The sequence below is a fragment of the Mustela lutreola genome, chromosome 8 (assembly GCF_030435805.1).
Source record: "Mustela lutreola isolate mMusLut2 chromosome 8, mMusLut2.pri, whole genome shotgun sequence".
In the NCBI taxonomy this organism is placed as follows: domain Eukaryota; kingdom Metazoa; phylum Chordata; class Mammalia; order Carnivora; family Mustelidae; genus Mustela; species Mustela lutreola.
Window position 1 is genome coordinate 140,150,023 of NC_081297.1, and position 25,310 is coordinate 140,175,332.

A 25,310-nucleotide genomic window follows, 5' to 3' on the forward strand; every position below is an offset into this window, starting at 1 on the left:
TTAAGAAGAATATGAATTTTTATGCTGGATTTTCCCCCCTTTCCAAGATCGAGGTGGAGAGCCTGCCCGCAAGTGGGGGACAGAGAGGGGACAGGGGCAGTCAGGCAGGGAGAGCCAAAGGGCAAGAACACTCAGCAGAAGCGCGTCGCACTGCACACGAGGGTCAGCCCCCCAGGGGGCAGTCACCTGGTTCTAGGTGGAGAAAGGGAAAGCGCTGATAGAAATAGGCCCTCTGAGTGCTCTGTAGTTCTGCAACAGAGAGGTTAAAGCAAAACCAGGCAGAGGGAGAGGAGGAGCCGACAGAAGCAAGGAAGAAGAATTCCAGAGCCACCGGCCTGCCCCGGAGAGGTGGAACCGCAGAAGGGTGTGTGATGGGGGACCAGCGTGCAGGGGATCTGGGCCACGGTGGCAGGCCGGGCCCTCGTCCCAGGACTGGTGAAGGCAGGCAGCCGAGGCCAGCCGAGGCCACGGGGAGGCAGGGGACGGGGGGCAAAGGGCGTACCATCCTTCCACAGCTCCGAGACGAATTTGTCAGAGGACTGGTGCAGGAGCGTGGCGATGTTGTCGTTCAGCGGGTCCATGTTCTTCATCAGCCACTCATCGGCCTTGTAGTCCACCTGCGAGAGTTGGGGGCCCGGGTCACAGGCTGCTCTGGGGAGACAGGCGCTCCGGAAGCCAGCCAGCCCCATGGGTGAGGAAGTTTAAGAACACGAACACCCCTCGACCTGATATTTCCTTCTCCAAGAAAGGAGGGAGTGAAGAGTGTGGCAAGGCTGCAGCAGGACGTTCTCAGCAGTGGGACGGGCGACAGAGAGAAAACTACCCACAACATGAATATCCAGCAACGGGGGACTGGCTGAGAAATTTAGGCTGTGCCAATATAATGGAATCCTATTTTATTTTATTTAATTTATTTATTTAATTGTAACATAAGTATAAAGAAAAAAAATTTTGGCAGGACATAACCCAAGTGTTACAATATTTCTTTTAATTAATAGAGCAAGGATTTTTGCTTTATCTTTTCAGGACGCCTGAGTTTTCCCTAAGCTTGTATTATTCTTATTTTCTGAAATACATTCCTCGGCTCAGGTCGTGATCCCGGAGTCGTGGGATTGAGCCCATCAGGTGCCCTGGTCAGTGAGGAGCCTGCTTCTCCCTCTCCTTCCCACTCACTCATGCTCTCACTATCTCTGCCACTCACTCTCTCTCAAATAAATAAACAAAATCTTAAAAAAAAAAAAATTGGAGAAGGAAATTTCAGACAAACTCTCTTCAAAATTATAAAAGTTAAATGGAAAATCTTCCAAGATTAACTGGCTCTCCACCTCCCCAATAAACACGTCCTCTCCTGATTCCTAAAAGCAGGTAAGCCCTCAGACGCATATACGCTTATTTCTGAGTGATAATGACTTCGGATGGAGGCCGCACTTACCTGAAATACATTCTTAAATCCACTGTACTTTCACAGCAAAGACCCCAGAACAATACCCAGTGCAGGCCGCCTCAGGCCGCTTCAGCCTCCCTCTTCCGAACCCACAGCATGGCGCAGAGGTGACCACTGTCCTGGGGCCAGCACTCTTCTACCGCCCCGTCTGGAGTTTCCCCCACAGGCGCCCATCGACCGTGCGGTGTGTGATGCTGGCTTCATGCTACCTCTGGGGAAGTGTCAACGCCCCCGACACTGAGTCCTGGTCGCCTGGCGCAGCCATCACGCCTGCAGCCCAGGCCACGTGGCCAGGTTCACCGTTTAGGCACACGAGCGGGCTTTCCATTGTGACGGGTTTTTGGCATGATAAATAACACTGCAATAAAAGCCCTGTGTGTGCCTCTACACGGGCATTTCTGACAAAGACAGAAGTGGGAATGCAGGCTCAGGGATGTTACCTGTAGGTAACTACAGAAACAGCACTGGTAGTTCGGGGTGTTTTGGTTTTTTTAATGGGTGTTTTTAAAGTCTCGAGCTGTGTGCCTCAGCAACCACAGGAAGCAGACAAGCTGAAGGCCGGGCCACAGGCGGCATGCCCCTCCACACAGTACCCCGAGCAGTGGGCGGGGACCAGGTGTGGGGACCAGGTGTCCCTGGGGAGCAGAGCCATGAGAGTGTCAAGGCTGGCCTGGCCCAACTCATCCCATGTTCTGGCTGCACCTGGTAGAGCTTCCAGCAAGAACACAGAACTTGCTGAAACCAGCTTTATTCGAAGTCCAGAGCTCTGTGCACTTAGGACACCCCTCCTCAGGTCGGGACAAGAGCAATTTTGCCATTTTGTGGCTGGGCAGCCTTGGCCATTAACAGAGCTGTCACCCACAGTGGTGGCTCTCCACCAGAGCCACCATGCCCACCCCACATGTGGCAATGTCTAGAGACCTTCTGGTCACACCAAGGGAGAGTGCTAGTGACCTCTGGTGGGTAGAAGCCAGGAGTGCTGCTGAACATTCCCCAACACACACGACAGGCACAGATGCCACGACAGCGCAGCCCAAGAGCAGGCATGCGAAGGCCGAGCGGCTCTCAGCACAGGCTGTGCCAGCAGCCAAAGTTACATGAACTCAATAACTTTGTACAGAGGGGCTTACTGATTTTCCAGATGAGACGACCATGGCTCAGAGAGGTTCACTGACCAAAAGTGCCACCACTGACGAGTGGCAGGCTCTCATTCAAACTCTAGCATCTGCCTGTAGCACGGATCTCCCTTCCATGTCCAGAAAATGCACCAAACGACCAGACCACTGAGTACCAGTCTGAACGCCGTCCAAGCAGGCTGCGAGCTCCCCGTGCAACAGCGCACAGCACGGGGCTCCGCCAGCTAGGAGAGCCATGTGGATGCCAATCACTGCCACGACGGACCCGCTGGCCACTCCCTACCCCCCACCAGCCCCCAGGGCTGCCCCGCCCCTTGGCGTGGACAGAATCATCCCCCCCCCCCCCCACGCACGTGCAGCTGCGCGAGCTCGCCTCACCTTGCCTGCATAGTGCATGATGCAGAAGTCAGCTCTGTCCTTCAGTTGCTTGGGCTTCTGGAGCTTCGGGTGGCCACCCTGTTCCTGCACCACCTTCTCCACGAAGCTCTTGTCGGTGGCTTTGGGGAACCAACACTCCTCGTCCAGCAGGGCCAGGATGCCAGGGGGCCCTGCCTGGGAAAAACGCAGCACCCCACAGGTGAGTACAACCTGGGGACCCACCCCACCCATTCCCTTCATGAGAAGCCAGAGGTTCGGGTTCAGAAGCCCCAGAGTGTCAGCAGAAGGTGGTGACACCTGCCCCCACAGAGGGGGTGAAAGGAAGCATCAGCAAAACTCAACTCGGGAACTCCAGTCTGAGGCACCCATTTGGCTCAGGGGATACGGCACATGACTCTTGACCTCAGGGTTATGAGTTCGGGCCCCACACTGGGTACCAAGCCCACTTAAAAATTCTAATTTAAAAAGAAACTTCTGAGGTCTAGGCTGCGGCTGACACACTTTAACCAGATGGTTCATCAGAGTCCGTGCCCTGGAAATCACATGGTGGGTTTGACAGGTGTGTGCCATGGCCCGCACGCCCAGGGCACTTGGAGACACTGCCCCCCATAATGCGTATGCACCCCATGTGGCGAGAGCCCCAGCAACACGCTGGATTGACAAGGAAAACTGAAACGCTATGGAGCTTGGCTAAGCGGACTCCAAGGCAGATGAGGTCCTGCTCACTGAAAACCTCAACTGATTTAAGAAAAACTCATCACAGAAGTAAAATGCTTGACATTAGGCTCAGGAATCGTTTCAACCCCTGTCCCCGCCTTATCACTTCCAAATGCACAAGGTCCCTCCCAAGTCCTCCAGCAACTGGCATGTCGGGGTGTCTCCAGCTGTACCCATTTCCAGCGGCTCAGGACTCTGGGAACGAGAGAGAACCCAGACCAAGAAACGGCTCGGGCTCCATGAAGGAGCACATCCTGCCCAACCTAAAACACAAGCAGGCGACCCCAGCTGCTCTCCAGATACTGCTGCCCACCCACAGCCAATGCCGGGGGCCGGCAGCTCTGGTGCAGAGTTAGTCCTAAGGGGGACAGAGCAGATTCAGCACCTGCAACGGAAGCAGCATTCAACACCCTGGCTCTGCCCATGGCCACGGGGCAGAAGCACCTGGGGACAGGATGCTACGGCATAAAAGCACACCTGTTTCTCTAAGACAAAGACAGGCTTGTTGAGCCCACCCCTCAGGTAAACACTGGGTGGTCTCCCAGGACAGAAGACAGAATACTTGGGCACCAGCCACAGCCCCCCACCGGTCGGCAGCCGGGTGAGGCCCCTAGGCACCAGATTCAAGCCCGAGGGCTTATTCCTGCAGGTGGCACCAACACGGAGCGGAACCAGACACAACACCTCTACCCCATGTCAACGTGCAGCGGGAGGCGGGGCATGGGGGGGCCTGGAGGGGAGGAGTGACAAGCTGAGGTCAGAGCAGGTCTGGCTCTTACTGGCTTCTCGATGAGGTCGATGCAGGGCTGCAGGTCGAGACCAAAGTCAATGAAGTTCCACTCGATGCCCTCGCGCTGGTACTCCTCCTGCTCCAGGATGAACATGGTGTGGTTGAAGAGCTGCTGCAGCTTCTCGTTGGTATAGTTGATGCACAGCTGCTCGAACGAGTTCAGCTGCAGGGAGAGAGTGCGACGTCAGCCCAGTGCCTGCCCTCCTGCCGCCAAGCTGCGGCCCCTTGGCGAGGCGTGGGGTGGGAGTTCAGGATGGACCTCCTCTGGCAGCTTGGTGCGGGCCCCCGGGGAGCCCAGACCCGCAGGTGGCCTTCCGTTACCAAACCCAGAGCAGGGGTTCCTCACTACCTGGGGTCCATGGACCTTTCTAGAAGTTTGGTAAAGCCTTTCTCAGAACAAAGTTTGAAAATGAATAAAATAGATGAACTAATGAAAAAGGAAAACAGTTAGGCTGAAATGTAATTATGAAAACTCTGTGCCACACGAACACGTGGTATTTCCTTATTAACATGCACAAGCTGCGGGCTCCCTGACTTCCAGGAGGCTGAGGAAGACGAGCGGGAAGGACAGCACGTCATCTCCACAAACTGCCGTGGTGTGAAAGCGTCTGCTTCCCCCCGGAGACAGACCCTGAGCCCTGCTAGGACAACTGCGCTTTGTCAATTCTGCTCAATTCCCAATTAAAAGGAATGGCGTCACATCAACGAGATGTTAGTGACAAACAGAGGTAAGTCCCCTGCCCACCGCCTCCCTCAGAGTTCACAGTCTCTCTCTGAAACCTGCCCGAGGCTAAGAACCTCTGATCTACCCCAAGTGTCACTTTTCTAGCCAGACCTCAGTCTCCAGGGCCAGACACAAGGTCTCCTCCAACACTCAATTAACAGTTGCTAGAAGAGTCCATCTGAGAAAGCACCTGCCTGTGCAGGCTCCCAGTGCACCCGCCAGAAGGTTCCGTTCTCGCCAGCACTGCCCGGGTGGGGGGTGGGGGGACGGGTGCTTGCTGGAGCTTAAAATACACCCAGCTGATGTGTCCTGTCTCCACGAGAGGGAGGAGCTGGCCCACTCAGACAGCCGTGGGACCGGAGGAGAGAAGACTCCTTGCCAGGGAGTGGGTGGCCCGGAGAGCACGGGAGGGGAGCTCACTTCAAAGATCTCGAAGCCAGCGATGTCCAGGATGCCGATGAAAGAGGCGCCCTGCCTCTTGGTCTTGTCCAGAGCCTTGTTGATGCGCAGCACCAGCCAGCGGAACATTCGCTCGTAGGTGGCCTTGGCCAAGGCCTCGATGGCAAAGTCCGCCTGGGAGGGGACACGCCCAGGGGGACAGAATGTCAGATGCAAGGAGCCTCTAAACCTTGTAACCCTTTGCTCCAGTCAATCCACCTGCACGGCTGTCCCCCAGAGAGACAGCCCTAAGGATAGGAAAAAAAGCTTCGCGCACAAGTAGGGTCATTGCAACGTTATTTACAATGACCCGAAACTGAAACAATTTAGGTGCCAGACCATGCACGCACAGCATGAAGTACTCAGACATTCGCAAAAAGATAAAGAGGAACATATGGAGGCATCTACAGAAGAAACGGTAAGACGTATGAGGTCCCCTTCAATGTGAGAGGTGGGGGAGTAAGATTGATGGTGAGCCAAGACAGGCCAGGAGTCGGGAACTCTTGAAGCTGTCTGTGCAACGGGCTCATGGGCTCATTACACTCTCTTATTCTGCAAATGCTGGAACAGTCCCACGGTAAAAAAGCCATGGTGACAACTAAGTTTTAGAAAGAAAAAGCCTTGGGACGCCTGAGTGGCTCAGTTGGTTAAGCATCCAACTCTTGATCTCGGCTCAGGTCTCAATCTCAGTGTCTTGAGTTCAATTCCTGCGTTGGGCTCCACACTGGGCATGGAGCCTACTTAAAATAAATAAAATTTAAATTTAAATTTAAAAAAAGAAAGAAAAGAAAAAACCTTGCAGGAAATAAAAAGCTGCCCAATACTTGTCACTGACTAGGACTGTGACAATTTTTTTTCTTTAACTAGATTTTCCTGTATTTTCTGAATCTTCTTTTTTTTTTTTTTAAAGATTTTATTTATTTATTTGACAGAGATCAGAAATAGGCAGAGAGGCAGGCAGAGAGAGGAAGGGAAGTAGGCTCCCTGCTGAGCAGAGAGCCCTACTCGGGGCTCAATCCCAGGACACTGGGTTCATGACCTGAGCCGAAGGAAGAAGCTTTAACCCACTGAGCCACCCAGGCACCCCTGTATTTTCTGAATCTTAAGCATTCATACAATAGTTTCATAACGGAAAAAAATAAAGGTTCTTTAGTTATTAGGGAAATGCAGTTGGTACTAATTGTGCAAGTTGTCTTTTGAAATCAACGTTCCTTGCTATGGTAGGACGGCTGAAAAAGGACTCACAAATGTGAACTTTGAAGTATTTTTGAAAGGTAGGGTACAGCACCTTAGAGCCCCCCCATCGCCAGTGGCAACAGAGGGGCCTGGCTGGGGAGGGATCCCAGCTCCTGGGGGAGGCAGGCCCGCCCATGTGGCACAGCCAAGGGAAGACGCTGCTGTCTCTCACCATGAGACAGCAGGCTGTGGGGAGAGAGCCGCTTGGCACGGGCTTCGAGGGCGGTGGGTGCCGCTGTCCCGGCACCAGAATGAGTTGTGCTAGGAAACAGCGAGTTCCCCCTTCACTCTACACCAGAACAGGACGAGCCTCCACACTCACCAATTAGTCCCCATGTCGACTCCATGCAAAGGAGCACAACATACCCATGGCCGTTCCTAAGCCAGGAGCCTGGGGCAGCATCTTGACTCCCTGGACCAGTTTTCTCATGTTCTCGCTGGGGATCAACATCACCCTATTCCCTGAACTGCTGGGAGGACTGAATGAGGGACCCAGGCAAGGTGCCCATCACAGCAGTGGCCCAGACCGGGCCCCAAACCAGCCACCACAGCGACCCTGCCAGGAAAACAGCCCGCACCCCCGGCCCGAGGGCCTACCTGCTCCTTCGTCTGTGCCTTCTGGACGTAGTCCCGGCCCACCTTGATGCGTGGGGTGAGGATTCCTCTGGTGAAATCCGTCACGTTGATACCCAAGAGGTGGGACACTTTCTGGGCAGCTGCGATTTTTCAAAGAGTAAGGAAGGGAGGGGTGAGAAGTTTTAATTAAACCCAAGAGAATGAGTCCCTGTGCTCAACCGAGAGGCGGTAACTGAGCGATCATTACCAGGACAACTGGCTCTGGGCCCTTCTTTAGCCCCGCGCATGACGCCCAGGTCTCCCCTCAGACCCCGTGGTCACGGCCCCTCCTCACAGGGGGCCTGGGGCCGGTTCCTCTGCACAATCCTGGCCACACAATGAGTGTGGAAGTGGGTCCTACCTGCAAATAGGACTTGGAGGAGCAGCCCCCCACCCCAGCCCCGGTGCTAGGGGGCGCAACAGCATACATTCCCTGGGAACATCTCTTACAATCCAAACACACATGTGTTACGTTTTCTCAGAAGCCCCAAGAAGGGCACCTGAGGGCTGACAGCTTAAATGGGGTCATTTGCAGTGACTCAGGGGATGGCAGTGGCGGAGGAACAGATGTGAGGATGGCAGCGGTCGGTTGTCCTGACGTGTTCAGGGGAAAGGCAGCAGGAGACGGAGCGAGAGCAGAAATCACGGTTTTACTGACTGGGACAACTGGTTTGGCCTCCAGAACGACGGAGGGAAACCCTGGTCCACATGACCAAGGGCTTTTCCAGCTCCTTCTGAGGCTTACTCCCTGAGGATATGCCAGGGTGACATTTGTATTTTCTTAAAAGAAAGAAAGACAGATAGATAGATAGATAGATAGATAGATACAGAGCATGGGGCGCCTGGGTGGCTCAGTCAGTTAAGCGCCTGCCTTTGGCTCAGGTCATGATCCCGGGGCCCGGGGATGGAGGGCTCCCTGCTCAGGAGGGAGGACTCTGCCTCTCCCTCTGCCTCAGCCCTCCCCCTACTTCATGCTCTGTCAAATAAAGAGTTAAAATCTTAAAAAAAAAAAAACAAAAAAAAAGCGACAGCCAGCCATAAATATACATGTAATGTGTATTTAGTTTGGCTGGAATTCCTAAGGCTTCTTTCAAGCAAATCCAAACCCAGATCATGGGCCCTGTGTTCCAGGTGTCGGAACCATGGGCATTACCTGTGTTGTCGGGCATGGACGCCTGGTCCGTGTTGCGCTCCTTCTTGAAGACGATGTTGCCGAGCTGAAGGACGCCCGAGATGACTCGCAGCAAGCCTTTAGGGGACAATCAAAGGCAGCTCAGAACCGGGAACGGAGTGGCTAGAATAAGCCCCTGGGTGGGGCCAGTCCCTCCCCTAGGAGCCCCTGAAGAGGACAAGCCATGAGGTGGGCCCCACCACACTGGAGAGACAGACCTTGGCTTTGGCAGCCCTAATGCTTAGACCCAAGCTCTGTTAAAATTCCCAAAACTGGGGTGCCTGGGTGGCTCAGTTGGTTAGGTGGCTGCCTTCAGCTCAGGTCATGATCCCAGGGTCCTAGAGTCGAGCCCCACATTGGGCTCCCTGCTCAGCGGGGAGCCTGCTTCTCCCTCTCCCTCCGCCTGCTGGTCTCCCTACTTGTGCTCTCTCTGTGTCAAATAAACAAAAACTCTTAAAAACAAAACCAAACCAAACCTCCCCAAACTTCTAAATCTGGACCAAGAACATGCCTCTGGCCTCAGGGCCCACTGCCTAGTTTTATAAATGAAGTTCTATCAGACAAGACCATGCCCACCATTTACATACTGTCTGTGGCTGAGCCAAGGTGGCTCCAACCCTCATGCCAGAGAACAGGGTGTACTCTCCCTCTCCCCCAATCTTTCGAAAATAAAGCCACAGGCCTCTTTATCCTCCTTCTGAGGAAACAGGAAGGTACAAGCATGTCCCACCCCTCGCCAATGCAAAGATCCCAGCCCTGGCCCCTTCCCATACCCCACAACACAAAGCAAGAATGGAGACAACCCCAGCCCTGAGCAGCTGAGCGCCTGGCCCTATTCCCCTGGGCACAAATGCCTGTGGGGCTGCGGGGAGCAAACAACCCTAATACTCAAGCCTGAGGTACCATTTTCCCACAATCTCAAGACCTTCCTCCCGGCCTCTACAGGACTTCCTCAGAACCGAGCCAATGGGAAGCTCTCCCCAGGCCTCCCAACGCCTCCAAGGGTGTGTGATGAGCAGCCCCCCGCCTCCCCTCCTTCAGCCACAGGAGGCCCAGTTCTGTACCCATTTGTTCCTCTTCGGGGATGCCCATAATCCTCATGGCCTCCATGGTCTCCTGGAACATGTCCTTGTCCTGCTGCCCAGGGATGGTGACGTGCCCATTGGACAGGAAGCGGTATTTGTTGTACGGCTCCAACAGGAGGTCGGCTGAGAGGGATGGAGGGCAAATGCAGGTCGGGGAGGTGCCGTATCCAGTGCTCTAGGCTGCACTGTGACCGCCAAAGTGTGGGACAATGGGAAGCAGCCCTCAAGGCCTGAGACGGCCCAGAACTGCAGAGTAGCCAGGAATGTTCTCCCCTTAGCATGTGAGACTGCCCTCCACAGAGCCTCGGAGAGCGCCGGGGCCCGGTGACTCACAGAGCCAGACTCCACTGCCCTGGTGTTTCTCTGGCATGGTCAGAACAGAAGGCCAAGGCCTTGCGAGGTGATGTTTCCATTCCCCACCTGGAAGGTGCAGCCTGACAGGGGCCGGCAGCCCACAGGCCAGGCCGCTGGGCCCACTACTCACTCTTGAGATGCTCTCCAGCCCCGGACAGGAGGTAGTAGAAGATGTGGAAGGTCCGCTCCTCCTTGGCTTGGCGGATGGCACGCGACTTCTCCAAGAGATCTTTGCAAACATTAAGGAACTGTGCATGCAGCAGAGAAGGCACTTTCCCTATCCTGGCCAAAAGCAACTGAACCTGAGCAGGTGGCAAATGGCAAAATAAAACCAACTACCTGGCTCTCTCCTTTGAGGGGTACGGCCTGTTGAGCAGCAGATCTCACACTCACAGCCCTGTCTTTGAGGAGCCCCCTCTCACACAGGGATGGAGAACAGGACACTGTCGCCAGCAAGGCTGGAATGCCCATGCCAGGTAGAAATCGAGTACCACCTGCTCAGACTCCACCCCTCCGGGAACCACACTGGACGGTCTTTGTCATCCCATTCTTTTCAAGGCTCAACTTTGTCTGGCTACTAAAGAACCACCCAAGTTCAGGGTCCGGGATTCAATGAGCTGCTCACAGCACTCCTCCCAACACTATAGGTGAGGCGCCCCAAAAGGCCCATAATAAGGGGGAGCTGCCGAAGCAGCTGCTGTCCACCAGCGACTCGTCTCCTCCCGCCCGGACCCTGGCTGCAATTAACCAAGGATACAAGTCTCAATGTTGGCTCCAACGATATAGCCATTGACATCAAAGTTGATGCGAATGAATTTGCCCTAAGGAAGGCAGAGGAAGTGATCAGAGGCCCCCCACCTACAGCCTAAGGGACAAAAGCAAGAGACTGCCCACTTGGGAGGCCAGGGGCCCTGTGCCCACACTGCCTGAGTACTCCGGATTCAGAGGGCCAGGACTCCGTCGAGAGGCGCCCACGCCCCTTCACTGAGGCAGACGAGTGTCCCCCACTCCTTGAGCCGGCCCCAGCTTCTAACGGGCTGTGGGCTACAGGGACAATTGGTGGGACCAGCAGGTAATCCCCTACTCTCCCCCACTGGCCTTCTGCCACCGGGCTGAAGAAGCCACGTATGCAGAGCTACACCAACTGGAGGGCAACAGGCCACAAGGTGACATGCACCGAGCTCTGGATGGGAGCCCGGGCCCCGCAAGCTGGACACCACTACTCACAAATCGTGAGGAGTTGTCATTCTTCACCGTCTTGGCATTCCCGAAGGCCTCCAGGATGGGGTTGGCTTGCAGCAGCTGCCGCTCCAACTCGCCCTAGAAGGGAACCCGGAGGGGCAGTGAAGGTCGCGCAGCAGCTTGGGCTGCCAAACCTGCTCCGCCAGGCAGCGGAGGACGGCGGCAGAGCCATGTCGACACGCCCATGGTGCCAGGAACGGAAGCTTCCAGACGGGCTCTGGCCACGCCAGCCTTGGCCTGGCCCGTGTCACTCGGGAGCAACCTTCCCACCAGGCCTTTGGAAACCTTCAATGGTTCGGACTTACTTCCCAGGACCGCCCAACCTATGTCCCTAGAAAGGGAAGGTGGGTGGCTCTCCCCGCTGTCAAGAGCCTGGGACAACAGCCCAGACCAACTGTGGGGGACACCTTGGGAAGCAGCACTGAGAACCAAGGAGAGGCACCATTTCTCAGGGACAGAGTCCCCACCCTCTAGGTACAAGGGCTTCTCTCTGCCCTCCGTGTCTCTAAGCCCCACCTGAGACCCAACAACATTTTTTTTCCTTTTCACAGGACAAGGAGATACGAACTCATTTCATCTGTGTCCTAACAAACACTGCATTTTCCTCGCTGGACCCTGTCCCGCCAACCCCCAAGCCAGCAGCCAGCATGTCAGGTGTCTGAGTTGGGGGGTCAACAAGGCCCACTGTGGGTCCCAAACTGCTTATCAAGAACACTGATGAACTCTACTTGTGGTCTCATGGGACGCAGTGGATGACAAAACACCCCCTTAGGCCTTCTTAACCTTGGGTCCTCCTGAGTCTCAGGTTAGGCAAAACCGGGTGGCCCCATTTCACAAAAGAGAAAACGCAGGTCAAGGGAGCAGACATGATTTACCCGAGGTCACCCAGCACTCAATCCGCAAAGCAGGTACTGACTCGCACCTATCCGTCACCGCCACATCTCCCGCCCCGCCGCAGCCCTGCATGGAACCCTGTTGGGTTCCATCAATTCTGGAAGCGGCCATCACCTTCTGAGCAGACCAGGTAATAACTGACACTGGCCGAGAAGAATTCGGCTCTCATTCACCTTAATACCTGGGCTCTCTCTAGGGGGAAAGAACATCACACGGGGCCAGGCCGGCTTTTGTATCTATTAGCGAGGCTGGACTCAAGCCAGGATTTTCCGGGAACGGCTGCCTGTGAGTGATGAAAGGGAAAACTGGTAGTAGCAGGAGCTCCCAGGAGAGTCGTGAGGTTCGGGCACACCTGCTGCAGAGAAGGCGCGTCTGCAGAACCCCGAGCCAGCGCTGGAAGCCCACCAGAGGCGGGAAGGGGCCCGAGGAGGCCCTCTTCCTCCAACAGCCATCCTTGGCTGGGGCTCCCCCCAAGGGCTCGGGAGCCTTCTGTTTTCACGCCACAGAGATGAGTAAAGGAAGGTCAGCAGAGCCACATAGAGGGGCAGGGGTCGAAGCCACTGGACACACCATTCGTGTGTGCTTGGCACCAGCAGTCCCAGGACGTGCCCCCAACCCCAACGCCCCAAATGGGCTGGGAGGGGCCTGCGAAGCCAGGTTTGGATGAGCACTGCTCCCCCACCCACTAGAACGTTCCTCTCAAAGCACAGGCTAGGCTGCCAAGCTGGCTGAGCCACTCCCATTCCTGTTTCCGTGGACGGATGGGAGCGTGGTCCGCACCAGAGCTCGCCGCCGCCAGCCCCGACTTGGAAGCAAAGCTGAGGTCTCTGTTTTGGGACCGCACGCTGTTGCTGTGGAACATGGGCCGCCGGGCCAAGTAGGGAACAGCCGCTCTGGAGGCCAGAGCCAGGCTCCATGCACACAACGGGGAGGGCTAACGTCTGGGCTCTTCTTTACTGACCCACACCTGGGCACAGAAAAGACCTCTATTTTTCAGCAGTATTTGCATACAATGACAGGAGGAGGTCCTGCTGGTAGTCTATACTGCTCTAAGATTTGGAATCACCCATATGGATTCTGAAGGGCTTCACTGGGTGGTGTTTCTGCCAGGGCTTCCAACTAGTGTATAAAAAACAGAGGGAGAAGGAGGAGGAGGGGCCAAAGGTCACTGCTCAGGCTATGGAGGTCTAACTGGAAAGTCCCTTCCCCAAGCTGCACCTTACCAGCCTGGGTGAAGTCTGGGACATTCCAGGGGGCAGTCCTGGGACAAGTGACCGAGTCACTGCAAGGGACAGCTCTGGCCCACTGTATGCTGTGACAGGCTCCAGAACACAAGAGCCATAAGCCAAGTTCAAGCATCTCATGCCCCAGCTGCGTATGGAAAATCACTGTACGGCTTTGAGCAAGGCAATCAACCCAACTGTCTGTGGCTTTTACAACGGAGGGCCTGAGCAGTAATCGGAAGCCAGAGGCAACCCATTCAGTCTCTCCAGCCAGGGACAGAGTGCCCGTCACGCACTACGACCTGAGACATAGGATGTGACAAGCTATCACTTATCACCCCACCCCCAGCACGCGTCTTCTCTGAGCAGAGTGCCCCGGCCCTGCAGCTTAGGCACATGGGTCTCTGTTCTTGCTCTGTCTCCCATCCTCCAGGGTAGGGACTCCAAGGTCACCCTCCAGAGACCCAGGCTCATACTACGCATTCAACAAATAGCTGGAAGCTGGATTTTACTGTAAATTCAGAGACGGGAAACCACAGCTAGAGGACTCCCAACCTCACAGTTCTGTGTTTAAGAATGGAAAATGGGGGGTTGGAGAGAAGGAGTGAGAAAAACTTTATTAGTTTCTAAATATAACTCCTGAGGCCCCACGGAAAAAGATTCAGAATGTCTTGAGAAGTCTGGCACATGAAAAGTTACTTTTGGTGCGATTCCAGAAGACTGTACTCATTAGGACATTTCTGCAGGACACACCCCAGGTCTGCATGCAAAGGGACACACACCGCTACTTACTGACACACGCTGCACACAACTCCCCAGTAATGGGGAGCCACGGACACGGCGCAGGTCCCCCCGATGGCTTGAGGGGACACCTTGGGCACTTAGATTGCACAAGGAAGCTTAAGAGTGTGTGCTTGAGAGAGAGAGAGAGAGAGCACCACACGGGCATGCTGAAGACGGGATCACCCCCAACCCGGGGAAGCTCCAATGTGGGGGGCCTTCCAGGCGTGGCTCCTGACCGGCACAGGGGCGGCAGTGGGGGGCCAGCCATCCCCATCTGGTCCGGATGCCAAAGGCGCGGGGCTCTGGGGAGCGGATGCCCATTCCACTGCGCCTCAGTCAGGGCTCGGCACGGAGCCTCACGGCTGCCGTGCTCACGGGAGAGCTCGGGGCCCAGCCACCGTTTGTGAGAAGAACTTCGGAGACGCAGCTCCGTACCCCCGCTCTGCAGGAGCAGACATTTGAGAGTGCACAAGAGGTCACCGTGTGTCACACCCCGCCCCTTCTCCCGAGACAGTCAGTGAGCCGAGCCTAAGAGAACAGGTCTAGCTGCAGAAAGTGACAATGGTGTGGAGTGAAAAGCTGCTCAGAAAAAAAAAAATACATAATCCAAGGGCACACGATGGGCAGAACACGCATTCCCGGTGCAGAACGTGCAGTAAACGTGCAAGGCTCACCTAGCGAGGACACTGCTGAGTTCGACCAAAATCCATCAAGAGGAAGGGGGAAAAAAAGGGAAGTGAGATGACTTGCCGGTTGCCCTTCCTCTCTTCCCTGGGGGACTGTCCACCCAGAGGCATCTCAACAGCGGGGAAAAGCGGCGGGGACTCAAAAGCAGGCCTGCCCGAGAGGCTGCAGGTCTCCATCAACTTGAGAACCAAATTTTGGCATCTCTCTTCCGACCTCAGGGGCGGAGGCCAAACAGCCATTAGCTGCCGACACCAGGAGCATGGGCTTTGCAAAACCCTGTGGTCTCCCGTTTCCACAGCAACTTGGAAAGTTAGGAGGCTGGGGGAGAAGCGGACTGGCTACCACCGGGCCCACTCCTGGGATGGCCAAGCTGCAGCCGCCACGAGAGTGGGTCCGGCCTCTGCTCCGATCCCCGAAATGCTCCAAACCACGGATCACTAAAGGCTCTTCCTTGGGAAGATCAGGTGCTTCCGTGGGAGGAGACGGCCCGCACTCACCTGGTCCTTCTTGCTCTTGTGTGAGGAGGCCACGTGAGCCAGATACTGAATGACCTTCTTGGTGTTCTCTGTCTTGCCGGCTCCAGACTCACCCCTGCCAAGAGAAGCAAGAAAGTTCTCAGGGGAGAAATGGCCAAATCCCTGAAGTCCGTCCCATTCCCAACGCACCCTCCACCGCCCCCAACTCAGTTGGGTGTCAATGAGGGACCCAACCCTAGTGGCAGAAAACGGGAAGATGCAGGTAAGTGCTAAGCTCCAGAATCCTCACTCTGGCTGCTTCCCATGGCTCTCTGGAGGCCGGAGAGCAAGCAGGACATTCGTACACACTGCCTGCCCTGGTCACTTGGCAGCCTTTGTGTCCAAAAGTCTCCAGCATCAGTTTTAGGCAGCTGTTGACTCAGAGGTCAAAGGCACTTATGCATGTCCCTTCAAAACCACTTGGAGGAATGTTCTGTACCATCAAGTCCCCCAGCAGGCAATGGGGTTTATTTATCTCCTTGTTAAGTTCAGAGGACCCAGGCGAGCAGCCCCGGTGCCTACAGCAGAGCAGGTTGAGAAAGCCACCCTTCTGAGCCAAAAGGAATGTGCTCTGGAGGGGCCAATCTGTTCCCAACCCTGCTTTGTTGAGGACTCGTGGCCCTCTCTATTACGAACCTCCCCACACTGTACACAGGCTTCTCTGAAGAGGGCGAGTCAGTCTTTGGCCTAAAATAAAGCTTCCCCGGGCCACGGGGCTGCCAGCAGCTAACCTACTCCCTTAGGGCCCATCCCTTGGGGAAGGGTGGGGCTGGACTAGGAATATTCTCTGCCAGCCCGGGTTTCGGAAGGAGACCTCCGAGCCAGAAGACACTGGGGTGACACGAGCCCCACTCCCCAGACAGAAACACTTACGTGCACAGAATGGACTGGTCCTCTCGGTCTGAAACAAAGGAAACATCCAGGTTAACTTCTGCTCGAGGCAGAAGCCTCCCCATCGGGCTTCTGAAAAGCTGCCCGTTTCACAGGAGCAGAAACCCCGGCCTGCTGCCCTCGCGGGGGCCCCGCACACACCAGCCGCCCGCACCGACCCAGGGCCTCGCTGGACAAGGGACAGGCACAGGTGCCCGGAGCTCAGACTGCCCACCCTGGTGGCCTGCCCCGCCCCTGGGAGACCACCTTGGGGAAAGCTCCCCAAGAGTCTGCAGGGGCTGAGGGGAACCTGCCCTGATGCTCGGAACACGGGGTGCGGGCTGACAGAGAGAAGGCCCGTGCGGGTGCGGGAAACACTGTCCGTCCCTGTGTAAACAAGGGACGCTGGCTCAGTGGCTGGTGAGGGCTGAGCAGACAGGGCTGGCCTTGCCGCAGGACAGCCCCGGGGTCCCGCACTGCCGCCGCCACCACTGCGACGTGTGTAGGCCCGGGTTCCTGGAGCCCCAGGACCCCTGTGGCGGGGAGAGGCCCCGTGTGGCATCTGGTAGGTGGGGGGTGCTCCATGCCGCCCGTCTGGGGAGGAACAGAAGCCTGTCAGCGCCACAGCCTCTGACCAGTCTCCGTGACAACTTGGGTCTTGAGGCCTGGCTGTCAGGAACCTTCGGCAACAGTCTCCAGCTGTGACCCTGTCGGCAAGGACCGACACAAACAACGCAGTCCCCTCGCGCTGGAAGAATGGCAGCATCCAAGCTTCGGAAAGCTAAGGCTGACAGAGACGCCCGCGGATGTGTGAGCGGACCTGGGTGAACGCGGGAGGCCCGCTTTCAAGCAGTAACTGCGAAGACAAACTCACTTTCCCCCTCTTCACCCTGCCCCGTGTAATACCCACAACTCCCTGAGGTCAAACCAGCCAAACCCAGGACCAGGCTACTTACTAACATCTGAGCTGCAGGGAGGCGCTTCCTCCCCGCCACCCCAAAGACTTTATTTGTCAGAGAGAGAGAGAGAGAGAGAGAGCGCGCGAGCAAGCACAAGCACGGTAAACGGCAGGCCGAGACGGAGAAGCAGGCTCCCCGCTGAGCAAGGACCTGCATGCGGGACTCGATCCCAGGACCCGAGCCGAAGGCAGACGCCCACCTGACCGAGCCACCCAGGAGTCCCATGGTGAGGTTATTTCAATCCCAACTCTGGGTTTCCTTATCCATAAAATAAATATGCTACTGGTTCCCTGGCAGGATTAGCTCAGAAACCAGAAATAACAGATGAAGTGGGCCTGGCAAGTCAAGAGAATGAATTCCACAAATGGCTGCTATTTAGTTGTCTATTGTAAAGTCACCATGCTGGGTGGTGGTGGGACTGCCAGGGCAGTGGGATACTAGTCAAGGACTAATAGAGGAGTACTAGCTGAGGACTACCAGTCGAGCATTAATATGGGACTACCAATAATGGAGCAGCACTAGGCAAAGAGTAATAGAGAACTACTAGTCGAGCAGTAATAGAGTACTAGTCAATCAGCAGTAGAGGACTACTAGCTAATGGAGTTCTAGCTGAGGAGTAACAGAGGAGTACTAAGCAAGGAATAATAAAAGACTACTAATCAAGCAGTAACAGGAGTACTAGTCGAGCAGTAATAGAGGAGTACTAGGCAAGGAGTAGAGGACTACCAGTGGGAGAGTAACAGAGGACTACTAGCTGAGGAGTAACAGAAGAGTACTAGCTGAGGAGTAATAGAAGACTACTAGTCAAGCAGTAACAGAGGACTACTAGAAGAGGAGTAACAGAGCCCTACTAGTCGAGCGGTAACAGAGGAGTACTAGAAGAGGAGTAACAGAGCCCTACTAGTCGAGCGGTAACAGAGGAGTACTAGCGGAGGAGTAGCGGAGGAGGATCAGCCCGTTTTCCGCGGCGGCACCGCACAGAACGCTGGTGACCTGAAGGACATGCTCACTGGCTGCCGCCGGCCGGCCAGGGCCCCGCAGCATGGGGCAACGGGGAGGGACTCATGGCTTCCTGTGCGCAGGGCCTCGAGAGAGGATTTACTGTTCAACACCGACAGACACCCCTCATCTAGGTCATCTGCCCCTTCACCGGGAGGGCCTCCAACGTGCCCCTCTCTGCGAGCTCGCAGGGCTCTTCCCCTGACTCCGGGTCAGTCTGGAGGGAAAGAGGACATCCGGACAAAAAGAGGCAAAAGCAAGCCTCACACTCCGCACGAGCGTAGCTGCCCCCGCCCTCCTCAGCAGCCCTCCCTCTAGCCCCCAAAGAACTCAACCGGGGGCGGGGGGGCAGCTGTGCAAGGGAACTCAGCCAGGCACCTCCGTGCACACACCCCACACCCGGGGCACCACCGCGGACCTGCTCAGAGCAGGCCCCGGTCAGCAACCCCGCTGCCCACTGGCCTCTCAACCTTCCCACAAAGCAATGTCCTTCAAGACCCTGCGCGGGGGCGGAAGGAACCCCCACTGACTCTCCTCAGACAGATGGCACCGGGAGGCGCTGGGGGTACAGGGCTGGGGAAGACAGGGCCATTTCCATCGCTTGCCCCCCACAGTCAGTGTGGCGACCAGCAAGGTCTGAAGCGAGCAGGGCTGTGATCCCCGGCCCCTGCCCCCCCCCGCCCCTCCTCCCGGGCCGGCCCCAGCTGCGGGCACGTTTAGTCACCGCTCCACAAGCAGGCAAGAATGTACCTGCGCGTGCTGGCAAGCCTAAGGCAGCAGCAGCCGACGCTACCATAAAAGGAAACATTCCCATCCCTTCCAGAAGGAACCGTTTTCCCAGGGCTGTCCAGGCCCCGTCCCTGGGATGGCTGGAATTCCTCTAATTGTGTGAGGAGGAGTCAGATGCTGGATTGCTGAACAACAGGAAGCAGCAGAGCCCACAAACACACACACACACACACACACACACACGGGGGGGCACGCGTGCACAGGCGCACGTGTGCAGACACATGCACACAGACGGACAAGCTGCGTGGGACACACGTGGGCATGCAGAGATACACGTACATGCATGGACACAGATGCACACAAGTACATGTACACAGATGTGAGCGTGCACACGCATGCACAGACACACGTCTCTGGGCACGCACACAGTCGCACATACAGCTGTGTGCGTGAGTACACACACAGAGGCCTGCACACACTTCCATTTCCAATCCTAGCCCCAAACTCTATGCAACCTCCATCCGCTCCATCCAGTCCTTCCTCTCCTGACCTTTCACCTCCAATCCCTGAAGCACCAGGGTCAGCACAGACTCCAAGGGAACACGCCCATACTTGCATTTTACACCAGAATACTCTTCTGGGCAAATATTTCTGCAGAGGAAAACCGATGGAGGCCCCTCTCATTTCCTCAGCTCTTGACCACCTGGCACCCCAATTCCACCTGCCTGCAGTGAAGAACACTGTGACCCCGTAAGTCTGGAAAGGTCTTCCCAATTCTTATAGTGGGTCTGGGCCTGTTACCCTGTGGCTCACAGTAACCCAAGGCAGCAGACAAGGCAGGCACTGTCCCTGGTTTGCGTGTGTGTCTTCTCCCAGCACTTCTGGATTTGTCCCTGAGCTCAGAAGCATCTGTTCTGGGTACTGGGATGGTTAGAATTCTCAGCAACCAGTAAGGTTTCTGCCTGACTCAGTTTACTCTGCCACACCCCCACTGCATTCCAGCAGGGACCCTCCCTCAGCCTTCCCCACACAGTCACCTTGCTGCACACACAGACACGCCAGAGTTCAGCCCGCTCTGTTCTGACTGAAGTCCTTATTTGGGCCTATAAGGACTGAAAGCTTATTTGAAAAGCCCCTTCCTTCCAGCACACCAGGAGAGAGCCAGCTAAACAGGAACCCCATGGTCCAGAACCATGGGAGTGCACCCAGCAGAGACAATCCAGTTCTGGGAAACAGGCTCCTTGCAGGGATGAAGGCATCAGCCTGACTGCGGTCCCTGAGTCCCCGCCTTCCCCGTCCCTAACTTGGTGGGAGTTGGGTAGAGAGAGGCCTATGAATCTCTTTATCATGGTTTTTCACTGGAAGCAGCAGCCTTCCCTCAGATAAAATCTTCTCGAATTCCCCACGGGAAGAACAGAAGACAAATACCAGAGCTGCCTGGGTGGTGGAGACAGGGCTCGTCAGAGCACACTTCAGATGACCACTGTCCAGGGGTTTGGAGCAGTGACAGAAGGGAGGGGCCAGGGTTCCGATTTCCGCTCTGTACTCCCCTTGGAGATGACTGGCCCCGTGACCTCTCAGAATCAGAGGCCAGGGCCTCACCAGCAGAGCTGCTCCAAGGACTGAAAGACATCAGGGCCTGAAGCACATGGTACAGCACAGGCCCCTGAAAACACTGTCCTTAACAACCCCAGGCCCTTTGCACCTCCAGAGTTCTCCACTGTGCACCCTTCACAGAACAACAAAAAGGTTTTAAGTTACATCTTCAGTGATGAGGCCATCCCCTCTTCTGATTTTATTTTAAACCCCAAATGCCCCAAGACTTTCAGAACTGATACACACATCCAATGCAGACACGTGACTCCAGCCAGCTCCGGAAGGCCAGCTCAGGTATGAGGAGGGGAAACCCGACCCCAGGTATCTCACCCCAGGTAGAGACTTACGCTAAGGGCTTTATTTATCGCTCACTTCCTCAGCAAGAGGAGCTGCCAATTCTTGTCCATAAAAGGCCACAAGGCTTGCAGGGTGGTGACATCAGCCCCGACAGGAAGTACAGAAGGAAGAGACTGGGCCTGGTCCACCACCAGCCGCTGCTAGGACTGACTCATCAAATGCTCACTGAGATAAGGCCTCCTGGGGTTCCTGAGAGGCTGCTCTTGGGGTCACACCTGGAATAGCACCCTGCCCCCAGGACCCCTCTTCAGGTCAACCATGCCTTTTGAGCAATGGACATGGGCCAAGAAAAAAGCAAAGCCAATGGCAGGTTCAGGTTGGATGACTCACCCATGTGGGGTGACCCATGACACACAGGCCTCAACCTTCCACCACCCTGGGGTCACTCACTGTGTGAACCCTGCTCCCCGTCGCCTTGCACAGGAAGCATCGGGCTGCCCAGGGCCCATTCCTAGACTCCGGGGGTTAGTTCTCTTCAGACCCCCACAAGTGTCAGGGTCTTGTGGGCCAAAATGCAAAAGCCTTTCACCAAGTTTGAAATGTGGAGAGACCTGTGAGTTCAAGCTCAGAATCTGGAGCTGGGAAGGCCCCGGGCCACCAGCAGGCCTGCTCTGGTGCTGTGGAGAAGGAGCCGGCCACTCTCTCAGGAAGTGTTCTGGGGGCCCTGCAAACTCATGCGGGGCTTTCCCCAAGGCCAGCCCCCTTCACGAGCGTGGGTTACAGGTGCTTGGGAGGCAAGTCGAGGGGTGAGAAAGCAGGTGGACTGAAGCCCCGTGTCAGCACAGGCTCAGGGCCCCCAGTGTCCCGGGGCCTCAGGCAGCCCGCCCGCCGAGCCACCCAACCCGCCAGTGGCTCCCAAGCACACTGTGTGGTTGCTGGCTCTGTTCTTTCTGTGGCACAAAGCTAGCCCCAGACCAGGGAGGTGCCAGATCAGCAGCCTCCCCAGCCAGCAAGCAGCCAGCCTTGACCCTGTGTCTCCTCCCACAACCCCCCCCCACAGGTGAGGCCGTGTCTGAACCCCGCTGAGGAGGCCCACTGCTCTCACTGCAGGAGGCCGAGAACGGGCGCCTCCCCCATCAGGCACCCTCGATAATTAGAAGCCCCAGGGATGGCACTTAACTCTCATTATGGCAAAGGGCAGGCGAGGCCCCAAACCGGCCCTCTCTAGGCCAAAATGCACGCAGCCGCTCACACAGGTGAGCTCCCAGGGCACAGGCAGACCCTCCAGAAACCGCTGCGGGCTACTCAGACACCTCGTCCTTGGGCGGGGCTGGTCCTTGGACGGGGCTGGCCCTTGGGCGGGGCTGGCCCTTGGGCGGGGCTGGCCCTTGGGCGGGGCTGGCAGCGAGAACGTTCTGTGTGGGGCTGCTGCAGACAGCTCTGACAGGCTGGTCAGGGTGGAGGGAAATTCAAAAGTCACGAGTGAGTGCTGACACTGGGAGGTCAGCCTGCCTTGCTCTTAAACAGGAATGCAGGAAAATCCCTGCCAGGAGATGAACAGCAATGGCACCAGGAGATGCTTTCTCAAGAAGCCACTGGCTCCAGTCGCCTGGAGAAGGGGCCACCCAACACAGCAAAAAGCGTGTTGGTAACTGTTAGGCCAGGCTTTGCTCCTGGGACACGATCTCTGCCCTTGGCTTTCAGCTTAGACCTTGGCCCTACTGTATTTGCCCACCAGCTCAGGGCAGAGAACAGATCTTCATCAAGTCACAAAGCCTGGCTGGAAAGACACCTTGGACCCTGGTCAGCACGGGCTGTCAGCCAACAGAACACCAAGGATCCTCTGAGTTTACTGCAAACGTGGACTCTGGGCCAACAAGCCTTGGTCAAGACCGAAGGAATTTTACAGAAGCCACTTAGAGAATCCTGCCTTTCACACCTGCAGACTTCAGCTCTCTTCTCTTTAGTTTTAGAACATCAGTCTTGTTCTCATCTGACAGCTTAATTCCAGCAATCAGCCGGGAGAAGGAAAGCAACCCTTTTCTCTTGAGTACACCAACGTTCAGTCCTGACCTCCTGGCACAAGGCTCTGTTGGGAGTCTCGGAGCCAGAATGCAAGAGAACAGGAAAAACGGCTGGTGAGCGGCGTCCACAGGCAGCGGGGAACACGCCCAGGGAGGGTACACGCCCAGGGAGGGTACATGCCCAGGGAGGGTACACGCACAGCTCGTCGCTGCCGTTACAGACTCTGCAGGTGACTTTTGGTTGGTTGGGGTTGGGGGGGCCTCAGAGGGGAGGCGCACAGAGACACAGAGCCACGTTTTCAACCACCCTCAAAATTTCAGGGCTCCAGGAGGGCACTTTATTCTTGTCCACCACTTTAGGTGGCTCGGAGCAGAGCACAGCAGGCCTACTGGGTTGAATTAAACACCGAACAGAAAAGTAAGCCTAAATAAAGCTGAATCCTTGAAAAGGATCCACGAGCCACTGATTCTTCTTCTAGAAAGATTTTACCGACATGAGACCAACAGACGGGAATACGTTATAATTAAGCAGCCTCATTCTGAGGACAGGGCTTTCCTTGGGGGGGCCCCCAAGCAAGCAGCTTCCCGGGATTGGCTCCACTGGGCCCGGGGCTGTGGGTCATAGTGCAACCCCCATCCCAGGTCCCGACCACATGGACAGAGGACCCCTTCAGTGGCGCCAGAAGGCCACCTCCCGAGGGCACGACGTTTTCCTGAAGCCCCACCAAAGCCAGGTCAGCCCCTGGATTCCTGCGGCCCATGGGCCATGGACGAGATGGGACAAGTTGGAGACCGCATCTGCCCACACACGCCCCAGTGCTATGCGGCTGCTGCAGGGAGGCAGATGACAAGCCATTTCCTGTGCGTGCTGCCACCGGGAGCCCCAAGTGTCCCAGGCTACTCCAGGAGGAGAGGAAGGAGCCGCCTGCAGGAAGCACTGGTTATCACCTACATCCAGCAGACTGGAGCACGCCGGGAAGAAGGCTGACCTGGGAGGGCAGGGCAGGGTTTGGTCAGGAAGCTGCATTTCCAGACTCTAGGGCACCTTCCAGACCGCCCTTATTCACTACAGGCCAGCACCGTGCACGAGCCTCGCTCCACCCCTGCAATGACCCTCTGAGTAGGATTCACTATGCCAGGAGGCCAGCAAGGAAAGGAAGGCTTGGGGACAGTGGCCCCAGTCAGGGGGGACGCGACAGAGCCAGGCACCCACCCAAATCCAGGGCGAACCCAGCACGCTCTTCTCCGCACAGCTCTGGCTCACAAGGCCAGTCATTCCTAAGACCAAGGCTCACAGAGGCCCAGCGAACTGGCGCCAGTGACCTACCGTGGAGGCGCCGCATCACCGTGTCACCAGTCAAAGCCCTGCATGCTCACCCCACAGCCCCCAACCCAGCTCTCCCCCCCAACCCTTGAGCTCCCTTCCCTGCCCCTCAGGAGCTCTCCAGGGGGCACGATCTTGCCGGGTGGGCCTTGGGGCCCAGCTAAGGACCTCCCTGCCAGCGGTAGGGCCTCTGCAGCCTGAGCCTCCAGGCCACGCGTTCCTGCTCCGGGGAGTTACCCTGTCTGCGGCTTCCTCGGCCGCCTGGCCTGTGAGTATGTTCACAGTCATGCTTCACTGCACCCTCGAAGCCCTTCCCCGGGGCCTCACCCATACGGCGCTTTTTAACTCAGAAAGGCCTTGGAAAGCAGCTCCACAGGAGCAAGGGGCAGGGAGAACGCGAAGAGGGAATGAGAGCTGCCAGCCAGCCATCCTCCAAATAGCAGCCCAAGAGCGAGGAGCAACAGTGCCCCTGGGGGACTGGCAGGGCCACCAGGAGACCCTGGCTTCTGGGTCCGACTCTGCAGTCACTAGACAAGTCAGGGACATTTATTTCTGGGCCTATCCCTCCGCCCATGAATAAGAAGGATCACATTCAGATGCAAAGGCAGCATTAGAATTCTACTCCTTGTCCGCCCACGATGGTCAGTCCATCACCAACAGACCTCAGAGGCGTACCAGACCCGAGCAACTGCCTGGTGACCAGCCGCTGCCTGTGCAGCCTCCCCTGAGAGTCAGGGCCTGCACAGAGCAAAGGGTTAAATGGTTCTCAGATTAGCAGAGGCCTGGAAGGAAGGCAGACCCTGCCACTACTCCCCCCAGAAGTCCTGGGAGCTCATTAAAATACCATGAAGTCACCCCAAGTGACCCAAACCTGTCATTCTACCTCATCAACAGAGGGGAGGTTTTCTGCTTTCGCTGGAGAGAGGACTGTGCTCAAGCCGGGTCCTTTAATGGGTTGGTTCTCCTCTAAGAACACGCATACACCCTTACCCCTAGAGGGAGACCCCGGAAAGCCAGGCCCCAGAAGAAGCCAGGAATGCCATTCCCAACCTGGTCACCCCTTCTATAGCCCACGCGGGG

The 25,310-nt window shown here is 56.4% G+C and overlaps 1 protein-coding gene across 1 annotated transcript in view; it reads right to left on the reverse strand.

Annotated features, from left to right (window-relative positions):
• MYH9 (myosin heavy chain 9) overlaps positions 1 to 25,310 on the reverse strand; it is an 89,367-nt gene that overhangs the window by 25,257 nt on the left and 38,800 nt on the right. The window contains exons 4-15 of the mRNA XM_059186854.1: positions 16,306 to 16,333; positions 15,415 to 15,508; positions 11,316 to 11,408; positions 10,846 to 10,909; positions 10,219 to 10,317; positions 9,714 to 9,857; positions 8,632 to 8,727; positions 7,461 to 7,579; positions 5,610 to 5,762; positions 4,455 to 4,628; positions 2,959 to 3,132; positions 503 to 617 (exon numbers count right to left, since the gene is read on the reverse strand). Coding sequence (XP_059042837.1) covers positions 503 to 617; positions 2,959 to 3,132; positions 4,455 to 4,628; positions 5,610 to 5,762; positions 7,461 to 7,579; positions 8,632 to 8,727; positions 9,714 to 9,857; positions 10,219 to 10,317; positions 10,846 to 10,909; positions 11,316 to 11,408; positions 15,415 to 15,508; positions 16,306 to 16,333 — 1,353 coding nt within the window. The remainder of the gene's footprint in view (positions 1 to 502; positions 618 to 2,958; positions 3,133 to 4,454; positions 4,629 to 5,609; positions 5,763 to 7,460; positions 7,580 to 8,631; positions 8,728 to 9,713; positions 9,858 to 10,218; positions 10,318 to 10,845; positions 10,910 to 11,315; positions 11,409 to 15,414; positions 15,509 to 16,305; positions 16,334 to 25,310) is intronic.